The sequence below is a fragment of the Rhodnius prolixus genome, unplaced genomic scaffold (genome assembly GCF_049639745.1).
Source record: "Rhodnius prolixus isolate KJV_2025 unplaced genomic scaffold, Rpr scaffold_8, whole genome shotgun sequence".
Lineage (NCBI taxonomy): Eukaryota > Metazoa > Arthropoda > Insecta > Hemiptera > Reduviidae > Rhodnius > Rhodnius prolixus.
In genome coordinates, this window is record NW_027411593.1 from 15,770,040 (window position 1) to 15,791,988 (window position 21,949).

General features: G+C 29.4%; 1 protein-coding gene across 8 annotated transcripts; it reads right to left on the reverse strand.

Moving 5' to 3' along the window:
- Positions 1 to 25: 25 nt before the first annotated feature.
- Positions 26 to 21,473, reverse strand: LOC141450930 (tubulin polyglutamylase ttll6-like). Of its 8 annotated transcripts, XR_012456439.1 has the most exons (19): positions 21,217 to 21,473; positions 17,672 to 17,747; positions 16,902 to 17,055; positions 15,807 to 15,937; positions 14,603 to 14,759; positions 13,864 to 13,964; positions 13,653 to 13,781; positions 12,736 to 12,961; positions 12,443 to 12,642; positions 12,168 to 12,366; positions 11,778 to 11,849; positions 10,765 to 10,887; positions 5,392 to 5,550; positions 4,547 to 4,621; positions 4,392 to 4,449; positions 3,860 to 4,036; positions 2,117 to 2,182; positions 284 to 431; positions 26 to 199 (listed from the first exon to the last, which is right to left on the reverse strand). XR_012456439.1 is itself a non-coding variant. In XM_074121855.1 (18 exons), exons 1-18 carry the CDS (start codon positions 21,341 to 21,343, stop codon positions 418 to 420), a joined length of 2,244 nt encoding a protein of 747 aa, XP_073977956.1. In that variant the 5' UTR covers positions 21,344 to 21,473; the 3' UTR covers positions 26 to 417. The 8 variants fall into 8 exon arrangements, 4 of the variants coding, with proteins under 4 accessions (XP_073977956.1, XP_073977958.1, XP_073977957.1 ...); XM_074121855.1 differs by having other exon boundaries at positions 26 to 431; XM_074121857.1 differs by lacking the exon at positions 21,217 to 21,473 and adding an exon at positions 18,736 to 18,894 and having other exon boundaries at positions 26 to 431.
- Positions 21,474 to 21,949: the final 476 nt, after the last annotated feature.

The following is a 21,949-nucleotide window of genomic DNA, read 5'->3' on the forward strand; positions in this document are numbered from 1 at the left end:
AATTTATGAATGAACATGTAATATTTTTCTAAAATAATGAAAACTCAACACTTTATTAGACAAAACAAATTGTAAATGACATTTTGTAACCCGAAAAAAATATATATTATACGTTTTGGAAACTTGACATTTCTTCGTTGTTCAACTAAGATAAATACCACGCTTCAATTATGCAAAAATTTACAAACAAACAATACACCTCAAAAAAAAGAAGAAAAAAGCTTTAGGTTTCTTTCTTTGCTTATAATCAATCAGAATGTGTAATCAATAAATCATAAATTACAATTATTTTGATGCTTCAGTTATGTGATGAAAATAATCCTCAATTGAGCCTCGTGTCCATCATTCTTAAACTTCATTCCTAATTCACTTTTCTAAAATTTTGTTTTAATTTTTCAAAACTCATCATAGCTTGTCCTATTGAGGTCCTTCTAAACAAGACAAAAGAATAAATATAATATTAGTGTGCTTGAGAAAATTCACAAAGTTTTTCAGGAAATTAACTACAGACATCATTGGACGACCACTGGCGCGTAGCATTGCACAACAAGATTTGTAAGTTGTCCATCAATGGGCAATATTTGTAAGAGATATTGAAGGCCTCAACTAATTCAGTTTTTATATTTATTCAGTCGATAAAATTCGGCAAGTATATTTACAAAAAAAAAATTGAAGAAATGATAGGTCAAAAAAATATTGAGAGTTAGTCTATTAATTTGATCCTACGTTTAATGATTATTTTTCTGTATCCCTAACCGGTTTCGAGTATTCACACATCAACCATTTATATCGGATTTTCATCCATTCTTGGTGATGTCAGATGAACATCCGAAAACAATCAGGGATACAATAAACATGCATGCTTCGACGGATGAAATCGGACTAAACCACATTTTCAACAGTCAAGTTATAATCTGCAATAAAAATTTTAAAAAATCATAATAATAACTAAAGAATAACCTTAAAATTGAGTCATAAGAAAATGAAATAGTGACTTAACATAATTATTTATTTAAGCATATTAAATTTATGAATTTCATTAAATAAAAAATTTGACAATCAGAAAGTGTTATTTATTCTATATTTTAGATGTTAGTGAATTGTTAAAATCATTAAAACCAAAATGTGGTTTGGCGTATCAGACATTTTATGAATGATGAAACTAAGCTTAGTTTTGTCAATAAATTATTAAAGGTACATACGTGGATAAGTTTAGAATTAATGAACAACTTTCAGGGCCAGTTTTGATGAAAGTGCTGAGTAGCAAAAGTAAGAAAAGAAAAAAAAAATATGGAACAAGAAAACAAGCACATCGTTTTAAGGGAAAACGAAGATTAGGCCCAAATTTTCGTGCTTCAAATACCAAAAGATAAGACCCATAAAGTACAGGTATTGTCCACACACTTTAGTAGCCCATTTTTTCCTCAATAATTGACCTTTCAAAAAAAATACATGCGAGCAAAACTTCAAGTTCTTCTAACTTAGAAAATAACTATTATTTTAAGAAATTTCAATTTCACAACTTGCTCCAGGTAAAAATAAAAGCTCGCTTAATTTAGTATGTGTAGTTTCACTTTTAACGTTTAAAGTATTCGAATGATTGATTCTACTTTTGTTAAAGCGAAAGTAAAAAAAATTAAAATCATTGAGTGAAAGTATTCCGGATGCTGTTGGCAAAAAATAAATAAATAAATAAAAGCCGAAAAGCTTTCTAGTAACACTAGAAATTTATTATTTATCATTTTTAGTTATCTCGTGGTAAATGGTTTTTTTCTATTTTGTTCTGGAGCTTTTGGAAGGTTCAATTTTTCAACGGAAGAAATGCGAAAAGACTATTTGAATTTTTAAAGATTAAAAACTTTAAGAATACATCACATAATTCTATAAACTCGTTTTAGCGTTTAAATATACTTTGCATTGTAAATGATAGAACTGTGAATTATAGGATATGACAGTTTAATAGAAATATTTCTACGCTATAAATAAATCAATTTCGAAACAGTTTTTGAAAGCAGATTTTACACTAGAATTGATTTTTACTTAGTATAACATTATTAAAACATAAGTTTTAATTACAATAACAAAAATAATTACAATAACGGAATGTCATACTCACTTTTAGAACTTATAAGTATCCAGGGTTCGTCATTTAAAAATGTTTCATTGCAAGTGATCTTCGTGCCTGAAACAAATTATACTACATTGTAATATTCCCCTTAGAATTCTGTCAAAGAATGTTAACTTTAATCCTGTAAATTAGACAAAAATTAAAATTAAAAAAAAATTGTTTTGCGCTAAAAGTTCAATGGCTAGTAGAAGGAGGTTTAAACTAAGATCCTCTGATATCTTATTGTTGAATGATTGCAGTGGACTATTAAAGATAATACATTTTATATTAATATTCTCACGCGGAGATCTTGGGTATAATTTGTATTAATATGAGTGTGAAGTATCTCTAATACTTTATGTTCTAAAAATACAAGAAACAAGAAACATTGACGAAGGTTAAATTGACCAAGGATAAAATCTTCTAAGTCGTGCAATTAATGAAGAGTTTCATTTCTATTCCCTTAAATTATAGTCAGTGTACATAACAAAATAAACAGAATTTCTTTTGCCCTGGGTATCCTGCTGGACTTCTCTTAATGTTGTATTTGGAAATGTTTTTAATTGATTAAGTTGTCATAGAAGTTCATTTTTCACGATTGTAATTCGGAAAATAGAAAAAGCTTCAAGGAGAATTGGTCTAATAATCAATGTCACCAGTCTATGGAAAAATCTAGCGAGTAAATGTTACCCTTATTTTTTTGTTTAACTTAAGGCGCATCAACATCTGTGGTTATTGGCGCCCAGAGCTTTTTTTCAATTCATGCACAGTGTTTTCTTGTTACAGACAATGAGTTGTTAAAAGCCACTCTGGGAAGAGAAAGTCTAAGGTCCAGCAGCTGGGTTTGAACCCAAGATCTCTGTGTGAGAATCCAAGCGTGCTTACCACTTAGCTATCCTTTTCTTCAGTTTGTTTATGATTGTGTTTTTGAAAAATTTGATCATACAAATTCGCATAATCATTCCCAAGGCAAACATGTATTGATTGCCCAAAGACACTTTAGCTTTAGAAGCATTTCACTCACTTTTACAGTTGAGTATTGATACAGATCAGAGAAATTATATTTTAAAAAATTGGAGAAAACCTTGTCCCTTTAGAATAGAATATCTTACAGGTTGATTTATAGGCCTTGTAAAGATTGAAGGTTTCGGCGAGGATCCTCATTAGTTATTGGTTGAACAAGTTAAAGCGGCCAATCAAGTTGTAAGAATGAAAACAAACCAATAGCAAATGAGGACCAAAAGAGTTCTTCCTCACTCAGGAAGTTGGCTAGACCGAAGTGCTTGGACCACTAGAGTGTCAGATTGAAGTGAAGAGCATAGGTCAAAGATGAATTAATATATTAAGTGAATCGATTTTAAACCTCCAAAGTTTCAAAGTACTTAACAAACTTAAGTAATCATTTACATGCTCCTTCTTTTTTAATAAATTGGTAGGAACTTGGATAATATCCATGGTGTTGTTAGAAGAATCTGCTACTTGGTTTTTTAACCAAATCCATATATGGATTCTCACCATAATTGATTCATTTGGCTTAGAGAATTTGACTTTCACTTATAAAAATTCTGTTGCATTTGAGCTGCAGTAACAGTCAAGAGCGAAACAGAAGCTTCATAAGTATGTTCAAATTCTTTATACAAATCAGATACACCAATCAAAACCTCTAAAATCGTTTGAATATCTGAACCCTGTCAGGAATCAAGAAAAAATGCAATTTTAGCGAGGAAAGTGATAACATATGGAAACAAATACCATTGATTATGACTTCATTCTCCTTAACTATTGGTTTTTCTTCGTTTGCATTGATTTGTTTGACTATTTTTGCATTTTCAACTGGTGTTGGGTTGATATCAATATTGATGGGTTTAATATTTGAATTCAAATTTTCTTTGTCATCACTGCTTGACAAACTTACTGAAGATAATGAGGCTAAATAACAGAAATTGAAACATTTCATAATTGAACTTTATTCACTATTAAAGATTAAAATAATTAATTTTCATTCTCATTGAAATATTATTGAGCCTAGTGCGCATGATTATTAAAAACTCTCAATAAAATTCATTTTTCTGGAATACTTGTACAAAAATAATTGAAAATTCTACCGCCAGATGGGAGCACTAATAGGCCTTCATTTCTAATTATTTAGAAAATGTTAATAGATTTATTTTTTTCTATTTTAAATTTAAAATACTTTAGGGATTAATTTAATGAAATATTTTATTTTTAAAAATAAATAAAACTGAAGACAGTAATCACTCTCTAGTATTTAAAAAAAACTTACTGTCTGGTGAACTCTCAGGGGTGTTTCTTGTTAAGGTAATCATCTTCGGAAGCTTTGTCTTAAAACAAATTAAGATAATTTTGAAATAAGTTTCTAAAAAGTCTATTTCTTATTAATAATTAATTTAAAAACATATTTTTTTTAAAAATAATAACCTCGTTATTATTACTGGACATCCGAATTAGTGTATTTGTAAGAGGTATTTCTTGACTGGAAAGAAAAAGCCCTCTCTGGAAATAGTTAAGATTTTTAATTAAAAACACTTTGTATTTTAACTCTGTTATATTTTTATATCTTCTAATAAGTTCCATTGATTGAAGACTTACATGAAGGGAATGGATGATATTAAAATAAGGAAAACGTTTACTCAGCTATGCATTCTAGTTAAAAATAAAACATGTCTCCGGGACTTAATCCTGGCCAACAGGAATGTAGTAAGAGATAGATTATAATTAATTAGGTTTTTAAGGGAACTTATTCGGTTCTGAATTAGGAACAATAAGGTAATGCCTTTAAAAGCATTTTTTAAAAAAAATCCAATTAATCCTCAAAATAGAGAAATGAAGATCTGGCTAATGTTAGGAATGCAAAAATAAGGTGTAAAATAAAGTAGAAATGCCTTCATTTTCATGTGATGTGGCAAAAGTCCAACTACCAGCAGAAGTACTCTATTATAAATTTCTCTCATAAATTACCAAATATAATTCAGATTAATAAATAGTAGATGCAATCCAGATTACTCAGAGAACATTAGCTGGTAATTGAGCTCTTACATCTGGCTGGAAATAAGGCAGCTAATTTAGAAAAAAAATTCATGAGTTTTTTAAAAGTAGCTACACTCGGGATTCGAACTGCGGGAATCTCCCACTTACAAATAACGCTTCACTATTTTTCGTATCATTCTAGCGCAGGTGCCCTGCTTTATTTTTTGCATCGTGCCAAATTAGCATATGTACCGCCAAAGCGAGAACTACACCAAATATATATAGATCATATTTACTTGAGAAAGTAGTCTATATATGCGTTGTAACTTTTTTTTAGCACTAATCCCATTTAGCTCCAGATCATTTGTATTAGAATGATACCAATTATTATGACGGCCATAACGAATTTCATCTTCAAGTTGAAGCCGTCCAGCTGATTTGAAGCCATTATAAATCTGAAAATATATATAGTTAAATTAACAGTTGAAAAAAAAAATGCGATACTTAAATAATTGGTGAAACCCTCTCTGCCAAATATCAAGAAAAACAAAATAATCATGAAATAAAAGGGATTTAAAAATTGTACATTCCGTTGATAGTAAATTTTGTATTTGCTTTCTCAGGTTTTGTCAGTTATTTTATAATTGATAGTGAGTTCAAGCAATTTGAATAATTTATGTATATTCATTCATTAAAATTTAATGTTTTATGTGCAAGAGAGATCAGAGACGAATCTAAAATTAATATATAGCATTTCATTTACTAATTAAATGAAAATTTTTCTCTTGAATAAATTAAATCTAATTATGCTTTTATTTAAAATGTCTTCATTGAAATAAATAACAAATTATTATTATTTGTTTAATATAATCGTACAAAGATCGCTTCACAGTAATTAATATATATTTTTCTATTTACAAAAGTTCTATAAATAAAATAAACCATTTCACTTTAGGGTACGCTTCGTTCGTTTTTACTCAATTAAGGCTTTCCATTATCTTCACTTAAGAGAACACAAAATGTCAACTAGTATAATAGTATTTAGAAAGTAAAGCGGATAATTTTATATGACCAAAATCATCCTGTCCTAATGACTTAAATTCCCTTTGTATCGTTTTGTACATTTTCCCGATTGTGTCCTACAAATTATAAATGTTCTAATTATTATTTATGTTTCAAAAATTACAACTAATTCTATTGTTACTTTAAAGCAAAAATTTTATAAACAAGAAACTGCGTAACGCCATCTACTGACAATTTAATTTGAAGATGTTTACCTAAAAAATAAAAAGTTGTGGCACAAGTAACAGTAGTAGGAATGACGCACTCAATCTTATGTTATCCCATAATGTAACCTTTAAGCATTTCTCAAATAAAATTATTAACTAAATCAAAATGAATGTTCTCCCTGTAAGTTCTCAAATAATGATTAATATTTTCTAATCAGTTGGCATCTGCGTACATTAAATTGCACTTCTCAAATTATGAGTCGAAAAGTAATTCTTATTATATAAAAAACAAATCATAAAACGAAAAGATTGTGGATGTACGGCTATGAATCATTAATACGCCTATGTCTAATCCAAACTTCCATTATTTTGGGTTGTAAGTTTAAAGAGAGTTGTATGGTGGAGTGGTTCCAGCACGAACAGTCTTATATCAAAGATCATCACATAGTAAGAATGATGGTTACATAAGCCTGGTTTGTTTTGGTTCTATGTTTTCAATAATTTTCTTCGTGCTGCAATAAAAGTAAACGTCTAAAAAAAGAACAGTGCATAACTCAGGAAAACTCAGGGTTAGTGAACTCCAAAAAGAGATCTTGTGAGCATTAGCTTTCTGATTTATTGGAGCTTCGGGAGGAGCCAAACATTAGGAGAGTAAACTCAGGGCTGCAGAAATTAAACTTTAAAGAGGTTGAAATAGTCATGTGGGTACCACCAACTAACAAATTATATCAAATACTATTAAAAAAAAATAATGTCTTAATATTTTAGCAGATCCCTGTGGATTTATTACCATCTAATCTCTAGATTCAATATTCTAAAATTGCCTACTTTTGTGTGCTCCATGATTTCAAAAGCTTTAAGTTAAGCTATGGCTGCGACTATTGCGATCACAAAATAGAAAATAGTTTTGAACCGTGAAATGGCAAAAACCCTTTCTATAATAGTTTCTTTGAAAATAGTTATTTAAAAAAAAAAAAAAAGATTCATATAATCAAGATTTTGATTGTAATCAATATACTGATAATACATCAGTAATTTTGCTCTGCAAGTTGCTGCTGCAATTAACACAAATTTGTCAGAATAAAGCTGATCGCTATTTACTATAAGTTAAATTAAACCGTAGTACTCAACCTAAAAGTAAGTTTTTCCAAATAGATCTTGTTATCACTTCTACAGCAATTATCCAATCTGCTTCATTAACCTAGATTTAATAGGTTATCGGAGCTATCTGCCTGCTGAGAAGATTGTCGTATGTGAGTTTTCCTTCGAGCACCAGGATTTTCTGATTCTCTTTATATTTTCTTTTTCTCTTCCATCTTAATTCTTTCTGAATCAATAATTGTTGCTTAGCCATCTGTTTGTGAGTTTGAATTTTGATTGAAACTAAGAACGAGATTTCTTTGGCAATTAAAGAATTAATAATAAAATGATATACAATCATTTTAAAAAAACAACAATAAAAAAAAATAAATAAAAATAAGAAAAGTAAAACTAGAGCCAAACTGCAGATACAGTCAAATTTAATTTTATTTAAATTTCTATGCACATTGGAAAATATTAATTTGAAATATATTATTTAAATAAATCGTTTCTTGCAAGTATATGTACGTAGACAACTAAATCAAATTAACTTCATGATAAATTTACTACATCACAGAAAGCAAAACCTTGGTAGACCCAGCAAACGATGGTATTCACTCAGAACCATAGGATTATTTTATGGTTTGCAAAGCATTTCCATTGGTTTGGAATAATTGACTAGTTCCTTTGTTTCTTTTGACTCATGAAAAAAATTAATGATTGCTTTACTTTAAAGTGGCTAATCTGATAGGAATTTGCCAAATCTACCACCTTTTTTTTTTTTTTTTTTTTATTTGCAGCTGTACAGTTTATTTAAATCAGCAAATTGCAGTAAACAAAACACAAGTTGAGAGACTTAATAAGAACTGTTTACGATTCTGTGGCAGGCTTGGGATTGTAAGGATTGGATTATGGCAGAGTCTGGCGGAGCCCCACAATTTTGTTCCATAGGTCCATATTATGCCAAAGTAAGTTTTGTATAGTAAGAGATTGTCGTAATCGTCTGGGATGCTTAAGATTCTAAGAATCGTCAATGGTGCGTCTATTTAGTTCCTGCCTTTTTAGTCTTCTGAGAGATTACTATGTTAAGACGACTGTCTTTCTAGATTCCTATGTACTGTACTTGTTTAGAGTGTTAGTGTTATCGATGAGTGTACTTGCTGGCATATGAGAAGTCAAAAAGTGAAAATTACTTGTACATAGTTAGCAATGATTAATTTAATGGTCCATTTTTGACACCAACCTCGAATGAGCTCAAGGTGTTCTTGCACAGTATTCACACTCAGGGTGGATATTATGTTTAGAGTTTGGTGATGGCGTAGGGTTGTCCACGGTGTAGACCGTGTAAAGGATAGGTTCCCAGCACTGTGCCTTGATGCCAGCCAACGCAGATTGTTTGGAGAGCACGCCTCCGCAACTCACACTCTGAAGCAGCGGTCGATTTGACAGGATTTTAGGAGAAGATGAAACGGAATAAGTAAAGGAAATATTTGAGTTTATACAGAAATCCTGGGTACCAGTCCCTGTCGAATGCTACGTCCATGAAGACACCCAGGCCACACTTTCTTTTTTCATACAGCCGAAGAAATTTCCTACTAACTTAAGAGTGAATTACCTCCACAGCTCTACTGAAACTGACAGTAGGAAGGTACAAAAATACAAAATTAATATAAAGATATAATTAATACATTTTTTGTGCTTTGAATTTGCGAATATTGGTGATAAATTTTTGTTCTTAAAAAAATTAAACATTCAATTTTGCAATGAAAATCCCTTAAGAGAATTATTTAATATTTATTATTTCAAGTGATAAAATTAAAGATATAAAAGATGCCGAGAGTCATAAAAATAATTATATAAATATAAATGAGAAAAAATGTAATAAATAATTATTGCAGTATAAATTAACAAACACTCTTATCAATATTTGTATCAATGAAAATATAGTAAATAATTTTTTAATTCTTTACGTGAACTTTGAAGAATATCTCATTCTAGCTCATCCTTTGTTTCTATTAGCTTCCAAGCTAATATAAATAGAACATTAAGATGCGTTTAGTAAGCTTTACTTCGGTAAGACAAATTCAGAAATGCTGAAGCAAGTCTGCATCATTAATGGATCTTATAAAGGGATAAATCTTCAAATACGATATTGGAGAAAAGGCATCATTTTGAAAATAGAAAGAAAATCATTGATAAATAGTTTGAGAAGAAAAGTACCGAATGGAAGTAAGAAACAAAGCGCAATTAAGAAAATTAAGTCAAAGTACCAAATTAGTGCATTAACAATAAATAGAAGCATTGCAAACAAAATCTAAATCTGTAGTTACCCTTAAATTTTACTAAATTATAAACCAATAATTGGACTCAGGATGATAATTTCCTATTATTATTATACTTTATTAGGCAAAAACATCCAATATACTACCTACCCACCCTTGAAGGCGCTACAAGAACCTGGGCCTCCTGGGTTCCACTCATCCCTTTAAACTTTAAATAAAGACATTCAAAACAAAGGAGAAGTTTTGTCTAGGCAGTTGATTAGTAAAAACTTCTTTCAATTCTCATAAATTAGACTAACTACAAGCTTATCAGGTTTAAAGAATTAATAACCAAATATTTAGTCATATTAATTATTAAATAAGCAATTCTTTGTCTAAAAGAGACATATTTCAAAGTTCAACTGCTATGAAATCTAAGCTAAAGACAGTAATAATCCAACTTTTTTAAATTATTAGCTAATAACTGCCACGATAGGTCTTTAAACGTAAATTTTTTTCGACAAATAAATGAATAAGAATCGAATCATATAAGAAATGTGTTTCTCTAAAAATGGAACAAGTAATGCATTACATAAAATAAAGTTTATTAGAAATTTGTGTGAGTTAAAGAAATACATTTAACAAAAATCTAACACATTTTCAAAATAAACATGACTAAATTCCATCATTTTTTAATCAACTGGCTAGAAATAGTTCTAGAATCCAAATTCCTAAATCATTTAACATTTACATAGACAAAGGCTTTGCCTCACTTTACTAATTGCTCACAAGATCATTAAATTACTTTCTTTGACTATTTATGGCTAAATCTTTTCCACACAACTAATGTTATGTACAATTGAGGGATCTACCCAACCTACTGATCAAATATTATTTTACACTGTTCCTTTGTGTAATATATCTAAAAGTAATATTTTTTAAAAACAATAAATTTATGAAGCTTCTATCGTTTCAACTTTTTTCCTAATTTCTCGCCAATTATTGCATCAAGTTTCCACAAGCAAGAAACCCTACAAAAGCCCTACAGAAATGGTATCACGGATTTTTTTTTCAAATTTTTATAATCATATGTGAATACCTTTTCTAATACCCCGTGATTATATATAAGTTGTTCTCGTTTTTTCATATCGGCTAATCTCTCTTCTTCTTCGACTTCATTGATAACAACAGGATCGTAGGATGAATATCCGGAAAGGTCGTTCTGAAAATTTATTAAAACATTAAGTAAAAGTTCTGAAAGTAACCTTTTTCCCTAAGAGTAACAGAAATCATAACACATTAATTAAGAACAAGTTCGTGTCAATACCAGCTTCGCCCCAAGCTTCTCTCACGAATTGGAAAGTAGCAAGACATAATTGAATGCTGGTGAGAAAGAAGAAATTAACTTATTCCCAGATGTTTGAGACTGTCAACATCATATACAGGGTGTACGCGGAGGAGAGGTCGAAACTTCGGGAGGTGATTTAGCAGCTCAAATGCAACAAAAAATATTCTATTCACTCTGGCCCGATTCTCAATAGTGTCCAAGATATTTGCAATTTTAACTTTTCCGTCGATATTCGCGTTTTCCACTATAAAAATGGCCGTAACTTTTTTGTCCTTTATCCTACAACAAATCTGCTTATTTCAAACGAAACAGCATTAAATCTCCTATAAATCTGCTTAACCCAGGACCTCAAAACGTTTCTTAAAGACAATGAAATTTTTATTTTAATGTTTAAAAAATTCGTTCTCGATGATATTTGTTAAAATTTTAAACTGTACCTGTAAATTTGCAGCATTTTATATTTTGCTATAAACTCGCGTACTAACCATTATATCTCGATTTTTACCACTTTTCCTTCAAATTTTTTCCCAAAATTAAATGAACTTTTTCCGAATTTTATCTAAAACAGATCTCCAACGTCTTAATTTCACTTTTTATTATCATTTATTTATTTATTTTTTAAACATTTTATTGTGAAATGAAGGTGTTGTGGAGAATCTGTGAATTTGATTTCAACAATCAGAAAGTTGTTTTTATTCAAGAATTTTTTCACACAAAAGATTTTATTTTTAAATTTGTATTTATTAATTTAAAAAACTGAATACCTTTGAACAAGAAAGTTTGTTTGAATCCTTCAATTTTGATATTTTTGTTTGTGTTTTAGAGTCTTGTTTTGTCTAAAATAAATTAATTAATATTTTATTTTTCAATAAAAAATAATAATTAAGACTTTGTTGGCTAATGACATTTTACTTCAACTGGAAATGTCTTTTACACTAAGAGCTTACAGCTACTGCTGTCTGTGACTTATGATAAATTAATTTCGCATCAAATGAGTACGTTTAAATGTTGTAAGATGTACTCCTGAATGGGTTGTTGAAAATACATATCCTCAATTCATATAAATCATAATTTAAAATCTATATTATTAAATATTTAATCAGTCATACCAGTCTGAAGTAAAGATAAAAGAAAATGTAGAAAGTACAAATTACTTGTAACTCGTCTTTGTCCTTCTTTGTCACAATTTCTCGAGCCCTCGATGCATGAGTATCACAATAAAGTGAACTGTTTACATTGAAAAATGCTTCATACTTTCTGTCATTTTCAGATGGATATGCTTGTCGGAAATTACCAAGATGGGAACTCTCCCATTCGACTAGCGCTTTCATCGATTTCTCTTGCAATTTTATTCTATTAAAATAAATTATGCTGGTTAAAATGTTGTTTTAAACGTTAACATTTAAAAAAAAAAAATGTTTATACGAACTTTTCTTCACATTTATCTGCAAAAGGCTTCTTATCTACAGGCCCTAATAATCTATTTCTAATACGTTTTCTATCTTCACTAAGAATCTTTTGTTTGTCATTGCTTGATAAATTGAGAAGGTTAAACGTGTCTTTCAATAATGCTTCTTTAATTTCCAAATCAATATCAGTTTCTGTGTGAAAACTTGGAGAATGATTCACCTATAAAGTTTAGAAATCCAAAAAATTATGACTGTAAAATTATTAATATCTCTAAACGTGTAATAGAAATTATATAAATTCAAATTACTTTACCTCTAATAAAAATGGATTTAATTTATTGTCTAATATAAAATCAAATCCAAGTAATTCAAAACATGCTTGCAGAGAATCATGGTTTGGAAAACAAGCATGATAGGAATGATTCAAACTGGGCAGAGCTACTATTATGGTTTTTATTATAACATCGTCTACAGCTTTCCACAATCTTTCGGTATTATAAAATCTATCCATCAGCCAATGATTGATTGTGGAAATTCTCCTGCATTCATAAAGAATGTGATATCTTTTTATAGATAATCTCATAATCAGCCTACTTATAAATAGTTTAAATAGTTTTACGATTAAAAATCTAGATTATTTTTCTTACACATAAATGTCACTGACCTAGTTAATCCTCAGCATACAAATCTAGGAAAATTCTTGTAAAATAGGTAGGGTGCAGAGATAGTTGCAGCCCACATAGCCATTATAAAATCTCCGGCGAAATGGATAAAATAATTAATAACCTAACAATTTCACCAGATTTGCATACTGAGAAAGGACCTGGAAACGTTTCTGAGGGAAGGCTTTTCTCTACTTATAATTCCCAAAAGATTTTATTTATTTATTAAAGATTCTCTTGTAATTCGAATTTATTGTTAGATTGATTCGATGATGAATCCTTTTTCCAAGAACAAGATAAGATTTAAAAATTAAGACCCAGGAACATCACTGTTTGAAACTTTTGTCAAGTTTTTACAAAGATAATCACAGAAACTTGGGAGGAAAAAAATAAGAACTCAAAGGAAGATCATAGCAGAAAACTTTAGGTCGAAAAATCAATTAAAAAAATCAATGAACTTTAAATCAATTGAACTGATAAATATTCCTTCTTTGTGGGCGTTTGTAGACAAAGAGATCATTCCCTAATAACTTAGAAATTGTTTCATTGACAAAAACTACTGTCTAACCTCTTACTTCCACCTTCTGCGTCATTTACATATGCACGACTATGTTTATTCACAGAATAATTAGTAAGATGCATGTACATATTACTGATATTGCTACCATTCGGCTCTTTATACCTTTTCGTAGCGAATCTGTAATAATTTGAAATAGCATTAAATAATTACAATTAAAAAAAATCAATAAATCATTATAATAATAATAAAAAAGTATTACCTTACTAATCCTTCATTGTAGACATAAATTCTCAGGGGATCGCAACTGGTTATAAGAACGTACACTCTCAAATCGAATTTATATCCATCAATTAAAAAAGGCTGTTAGAAATGAAACAAACAAGCTTATGAAAAGTATACCATTGAATGCAGCATAAAGAGTATTTTATTGGAATAAAAAGATATTATTAAGATATAAAAAAATTAAATAAATGAAAATAATAGCAGACACCATATTGTATTGACTGAGTAGTAATTTTTTTTTTTAAAGCATAGGGACTTACTTAGCAAGCCCTTGTACTGTTTTAACGATTTCTAAAAACCAAAAACAGAAAAACCAATTGCTGTGAAAAGTGAAATTAGTTATTTGTTACGTCTATAGTTAAATAATTATACAGCAAGTGAATCTAATGTAAATTTAAGTGCGTGGTCATTCCCTTCTGGGTCAACTAGCGCTTTTAAAAACCAAAACAAATCTTACTGGGATACCATTAGTTTTGTAAAAACTGGATTAATCAGTAAGTATTTTGGGAGAGGCAAATTGTTGTTTGCATGGTATGTTTGCAGGTTCTGAAGAAGAGGATTGTATAATGACGATTACAGTTTTATAACTGTATAATGAAACAATCAGAATTTGTTTTTAAATTAAAATAAATTGTACGTTTCATTAAGTTTCTATAATGTTATCTTGTAAATATAAAAAAAGTGTATTAAAGTAAATTTAATGAATAAAAATTTACCTTCGATATATAAACTTGACAAATCATTTTATCCAAATCTTTAATATCATTTAAATTTTTTGTTATAAATATTCCTTTGCCTTGACAACCTATATCAGGTTTTACGATTAACGGCTTATTCCTATAAACTTTACAGAACTCTAAAACTTCATTAAGCCTAAAAATATAATATTTTTTTATCATATCAAAATGATTAGTTTGAAAAAATATATTTTCTTAATTTAAAATGATAAGAATACCTTAAAAGAGTTCCTTTTTAAGTTCAAATCGTGACACTAGTCAGCGCAGATTTGAGCTAGTAATTAATGTTTTCGTATTTATGTATTTGTATTTTTCATGAATAAATTTTCTTTAGCAATAATTCTGAAGAGCAAAATGTTCCTGAACATGGATATAGGAAACTGAATAGTACTGTGTTTACCAATATCCATTTACCTTGAAAAGTGACGCCTAGAAAAGGAGTCACTGACAATCGGCGCTATTCAGAGTAAATAGACTTTACTAGCTTGGGATTGGTAGGTTATTTGATCTTCCCAAAAAGCATTCCAGTAGAGGAGGCAATTCCCTATTTTAGAGGAAGAGGTGTGTCATCCCAAATTGCCAGCTCTACTCTTACACCAGAGGGCCTAGGTGGTTTCCAGCTATTTGGGCAGAGTATGTCCTAAGAAAGAAGTAAACCCCACCTAGATTCCTCTTAGAGGAGCTCTTAAGAATATTTAGAAAAGATGAAGTACGAGAGGGGCAAGTTGGCTCCAGGGAGTTATTTCTAACTGCCGGCTTCCAAATCTCTTCTTCAATTTTCCGAAAATACCTGGATGGATTTTGTTTATCTGTTCAGAGTGCAGCAGGATCTCACCTGGCTACGCTAGGGGCACAATAGATGTAATAAAGGACGTAGGATGGAATATCCCGTACAAAAATAATAGAGACTTCCTTAATGTTGTACCACTATTCAAGTAGAGTTTTACCAATTTCTAAAGTGAACATTCAAAACTGTGCCTTCCCTTAAATCTAGCTACCCAACGAATTGACCTACTAGAGCTTATTCTTAATCTTAATAAGAAATTCCCAATAAAATTCCACTCAATTTTGAAAATCTATGATTAATTGCAACACTTCTTTTTATAGTAAAAAAATAATTTACTACAAATGACCAATTGTACATTTATTAATTTTTTCCAAACAATGAATGGAAAAAACTTACTCCGTTGGCAGACACCATGATCTTGGATAGAAGTTATAATCACTTGGGAAAAGTTTCAACATTCTGTTCAAATTACGGGCCAATAAATCTTTTCGACATATTTCCAGCATTCCAGGAAAGTGATTCACTCTCTTAAAAAACAAGAGACAAAAGAATATATAATATCAACATATGAAATCTGTAATGCATAAAATCTTTTATTTTCTAACATTTATTGATAATAATAATAAATGGTTAATAATAATAATAATAAAAACAAAATTTAAAGTTTTTTTACCATTAATATTTCAGTTATCTTGATCCACGAAGGATGGTAAGATTACTGCATACTTTTAGATATTAAGGTCACTAGCAAAACATAATCATATAGACTGATGTTTTGGTTGAGCTGTTTTTGTACTGAAAACTTTCTATATGATTTCTTAACTCAAATGCTCTGGTTGATTGTTTTCGATTAAAAATCGGAGTTCGATCGCTTGTGTCACATCAAATTGGAAGACAAAATTTATTTCTAAAAAGTGTTTTATTTTATTTTTTGAAACACGGGTTTGTTTACACGGTGAAGTTACCCACCCACATATTAATTACAGTAGTAAGATTCGGAACATTCATAAACACACACATTACACCTTCCTTTGACTAGAATTATCAAATGGAACAGGAAAAAATTGTATTACTAATTACAGGCCATGGTTCGCCATTTATTCAACATGAAGATAATTGCAAACGCTCAGTTTTTACAGTGCAGACATGGAGAGTACACAAATTGTACAGAACAATGAGTAAAAATTCCACTTAAAAAAAACTAAATTCATTTAGTATAATAAAATCAGAACTTGAAACAAAAAAATAGTATTTTAATAAATGTTAAAAGTAAATAAAACTGAAAAACTGGCTCATTTTAATTATCAGCCTTCCTGACCATTCCTTGAGAATTTTCTCAGGCATTTGACAAGTCTTTGGCCAAGAAACTCCATTCAGAAGATGATTAATATCCTGCCCAGAAAGGATGCACTGGAACTTACCTCAAGCCAATTGTTTCAACTCCAGGTACTTATTGCATTAATTGTAAAAAAAAAATTAAATAAAACTAACCTGGTATCTTTTCATCTCTTTGCATCGATCATGATTCACTGACATATCTGTCCAGTAAACATTCCATCCGTCTGAAGCTTCCTTCATGCCAAAGGATTCAGCCACATCTCGAACTATTTCATATCTACAGTTCATAGTACAAATTGTGCCGGGCCTAAAATTAAAAAAAAATCGTAAACATTGTGTCTTGCATCAAAATAAAAACCCAAAGTGACAAAAACTGGAACAGCATACTTTGGCATGTTTTTTTTTTCTTTTCAAAATTCAATAATTCGAACAATAGCGGAGATGTGAGTTGTTTAAGTTTCTATAACGTATTGAAAGATAATATCCCCGAAACAGTATATCCATCCAAGTTTAGAATAACTAATCTACAAGATGAAGTGTTACATCAATATTTTGTACACGAAAAAGATTTATGTGTAAATAGTAGGGGGACAAAAGTAAACGATAGGAAATTGTCACGACAACTTTGAGGGAACCCTCAATAACTTTATGTATTTAATGTACACTTCTCTGTGGCGGGGAAGAACACCATAACAACATGATTTTGATATTTATCTAATCTTTAAGTGGTAACACGCAAGTGAAAAAGTTTGAAAAAAAAGAAACAGATCCATTTTTTTTTTTAGCTTTCAAAGATTAATTCTTATGTTATTCAAGAAATTCATTGAAAGTTGAACAAACATTTACTTACTTACTATCAAAGGGAATCCACTGGAAATTAAATAAACAATTTATTACGACTGTAACACGCATTCCTACATTACCTATTTCTCCGCCTTCTTCTTTTCGAAGATGTTAAAACTCTGGAAGATGGATTGCTCTCGCATTTGAATTCACCGTCTGCAATAAAATTAATTATATTAGATAAAATGTTTTAGTTCAAATATGAAAAAACTAAATTAATTCTAAGTAAAAAATCACTCTTTATTTAAAACCTCTTACAAGTAGTGCAAATAATCACAAACTCACAAAATAAAACACATGATTGAATCATCAATATTGGACTATATCAATGATTTCATCCATCACATTTGTTCTTGCCATCCTGGCCTTTTTCGAATTTTTATTCATCATTAGTGATTGAATTAACAGATTTTTGCAATGAAATTTTTGCCTTTCGTTTATAAAGCCTATGTCACCACATACTATCAGACTGCTTGGTCATTGATAAAAACAAAAAATGGAACTGTTTACTTTATATTTAACTCCTAATTGAAGATATAATCATTTATTATACTTATTACAGCGTTGGCGAAATGGTACTAATCCCAAAATCTATGTTTTTTTAAAAATATTTTTTAATTTTTTTTTAAATAACTTAGTCCTCCCACTAAAATCATATATTCTTATTCAGCGAATCACATAATTTCCAATAAACATTTCATTTCGAAAAGGACGTGATCGAAAAACTTGAAATAATCAGATTAGGTAAAGTAATCCGTTTCCCAAGTTTTATTTGTAAAGTGAACGTTAAAAACATGAAGAAAAATTATATTTGCTCAGGATTTTGGAAAATACCAGTTGAGAAAATAGTATTTTTTAACCAAGTTAACATAGTCACACTTATATTTTTGTTTGCTTCAACAAAATACCAAGCATTATCATAAAATAAGCTGACCACCCAAATCAAAATGTAACCCGTTTACATCCCGCAAATCAACGAAAATCTGTCTTGAGAGTTTGATTATTGAAAGCACTTTAAAAATAATTACAATAAATGTGGACACTAAGCCGCTGATCCACACCTGTTTGTTATTAACCGCAGCTAGAAATTATTCATAGAACGTAGTTTTATTTATTAGTAATAATATGATTTCAAATAATTTACCTTCCATCATTTTTTTTTTTTAATCTGATAAATGATAGTTTAACAGTTAGTAAATAAATGCTTAACAATGTACCAGAATTGATTTTAACAACACTTGCTTAACAAAATATTTTTCGCTTTTTCAATATTTGTATCACAGCTGCTTTTAATATGTATTTAAACATATTAAGAATTTAAGTTGGAATATTATTTACAATCATTTGTTAGATTTAAGAGGACTTCTTCAGCCATGATCTTTGCCTTTTTAGTACCTTTTACTTTTACTCTGTCAGCGTATCATCCATTAGTACAAATTTAAAATCAAATGATATAACTTTCACTTACCAATCTTTTTATACTTATATCTAATTCTTTCTCTTGTTTTTTTTTTTTAATATTCATACGTCTCTCATTATATTAGAGTACAATAAAGTCAGAAGAGGCTATTTTAACAAGTACAAACAACGATTTTGTTTGTTTTGAATACGCTCTTTACCATTCAGTTGTAAGCATTTGAACATTAAACTGCCTAATCTCTTTCATCTAGATATTCGTCGCATCCCTATTCTTAGCCTAAGATAAAAACTATTTACGAATATTCATAATTACTGAATAGAATTTATTGTAGTAGTATATATTCTATTTACAACGTGGGATGGAGTACTTGATATTCTACTATAACTCATCTTATTAACATGGAGAACATGTCTTCATAATGGAAAGAAGTGAAATATATGTTTCTTTTGCATTGGAAGAGAGTGTCATAATTATGCACTCGAAATATTTTTTAATGTTGCAAATTCAGCAATTTGTTGAGCTCTCATTCGAATTTTATATACATACAGGCTGCGTGGTTTTCGACATTAATGGGCTTCTAGCATTACTTTGTATTAGCTGAATCCGCAAGTTTAATCATTAACTATAGCAGAAAGGACAATATGTTAATGTTCCTTTTTACAATGCTTCCCTTTTTCTCCTGTTAGATCACTTTTTTTTTGCAATTTTTTGAAGACATTTCGTGTTAGAACATGTTTAAAATAATTAAAAACTAAAAAAGGCAATTTTCTCCTAGTTGGAGGCCACTTTTGCAATAAAACTGAAAATTTCGTTGAAACCTATTTTACCTTCTTAAAGTTACTTAACATTTTTGAAAATTTTATAAAGTTTTGTTTGGCCGCAAAAAGCATTTTCAATATCTGAAAAAACACTAATGCTGAATAGTCTAAAAGGGGGCAGCGGATTTCACTTGATATTCACCCTTTTCTACATATCGATCTAACATTTGAGACCAATGCAACAACCAATAATATACATATAATAACAGCAGTGATTCTTCGTTCTATCTTTGTTTTAGTTTTAACTTTGTAAGCTTAGTGAAAGTAGCCAATGTTAGAGATGTTATTGGTTCAACCAGTTCGTAATATCAGTACCCGGACTTATATACCACCAAGATAATTTAACTAAGATACGAAGTGTTTAATGAAATGAGAAAGAATTCTACAAATTATAAATTTATTTAGAAACCATTTAACCAATAAACTTAACTGAATGTATATCAAAATAGCCTTTATTTTTAATTGTAAAAGCAGCCTTCAAATCAATCGCAAAATATGGAAAAAATAAATGAATTATTAAAGCTGATGAGGACCTGAGTCCTAACCCAGAAAGCTCTTAAAAATTAATTTTGATAAAGTTGGAATAAAATAATCTTTAAATATCAAAATTATTTAATAAAATGAAGAAGGGAATTCTAGTGAAGTGTTGACTTTCGCGACTAAGTGATTTGATTGCAGGAGCCTATTTTCCCGATAAAGAACTATTACAATAAGTTGTTTAAAACAAATAATCAGATTCATTATGTCCTCCTTTTTTAAAAATTTACTATATCAGAAAAACTAACACTGAAAATTAATGTGTACTTTGTTTTCATTATTATAAGCAATAATATAATCACATTTAAAAATACCTAAAACTGCTTAGTAATAACTACTACATAGTAATGAATACTACGTTATTATTCCGAACAATGTTCTTATTTTGACAAGTTTTATTGGAATAATATGCGCTTTTCTAATGAATATGTGAGTGAATTCTGAAAATAATAAGCAATAATAACAAATCTTTCAGTCTATGTAACTTCAAAAATGGACATAGCATAACTACTCCATGTAATACACTTTCATTCTATTCTGCACGTTATTGACTATTTTGCGTGACTGTGATATTTGGGTAAGATTCTCCTACGGGACACTACATAGAAACCCTCAAATACATCTCATTTTCCAACATTGGGCGGGTGTTACTACAGGGGTTGTGAAGCTTGGATGTGTGATTGGGAGATCCCAAGTTCTATTTTGCGTTAATAAAGAATGTGCATCGACTTCCAACTGAATTGCTAGACAGAGGACTTAAATATAGATGATTACTTAAATTTTTTTACATCATGTTAGGTTGGGCTTGTGTCCACCATTAAAACTATTAAAGCTTACAAAATTGACTTACCAGTTCTTTGGCAATTTTCACAATAATCCCTTGCATTGTACCAACCATCTTTACTATTGGTAATACAACAATTGCAATGGTACATAGTTTTCCAATATGTTTTGAACAATGAAATGTCGCCTAACATGGTAATTTTTCAATATATGTAAACAAAACAAATAACTAAAAATTTTAATTATTATTTAGGCAATTTTTTGTCTAAATTTAAAGTTAAATTTTAAATATCTGTATCAAATGCATAGTGTAAAAGTTTTAATTTAATACCATATGGAAGGTTCATTTTACATATATAAGAAAGTATTTTACAATTTACGTTAAAGAAAGAAATATTAAATATCTCGAACAGAAAGTATAATTGTAAGAACATTTTATTAAAATCTTATTAATTAAAAATCTGAAATTAAAATCTTATTTTGTATTTAGGATTAGATATAACAAGATGGATTTCTTTATTTCTTTCATTTTACTAAGTAAATCTGTGCATCTAAGCGAAATATGTTAGAATTTTTAATAGGAAAATCTATAATCATATAAAAAAAGAACCAAGGAAAACTGCAATTTAGCGATATTCATTTCTCTATTCATAATATATTTTCTACAAAAAAATAAAATAAATAAATAGGCCGTCTACCACTAAAAACGCTGGTTCAGTTGTTCGCCCAGTTAAAAAAAAACTTGAATTTTCATTTTAAGCAAGTTTCCTTTCTTTACAATAATAAATTCCTACTATTTC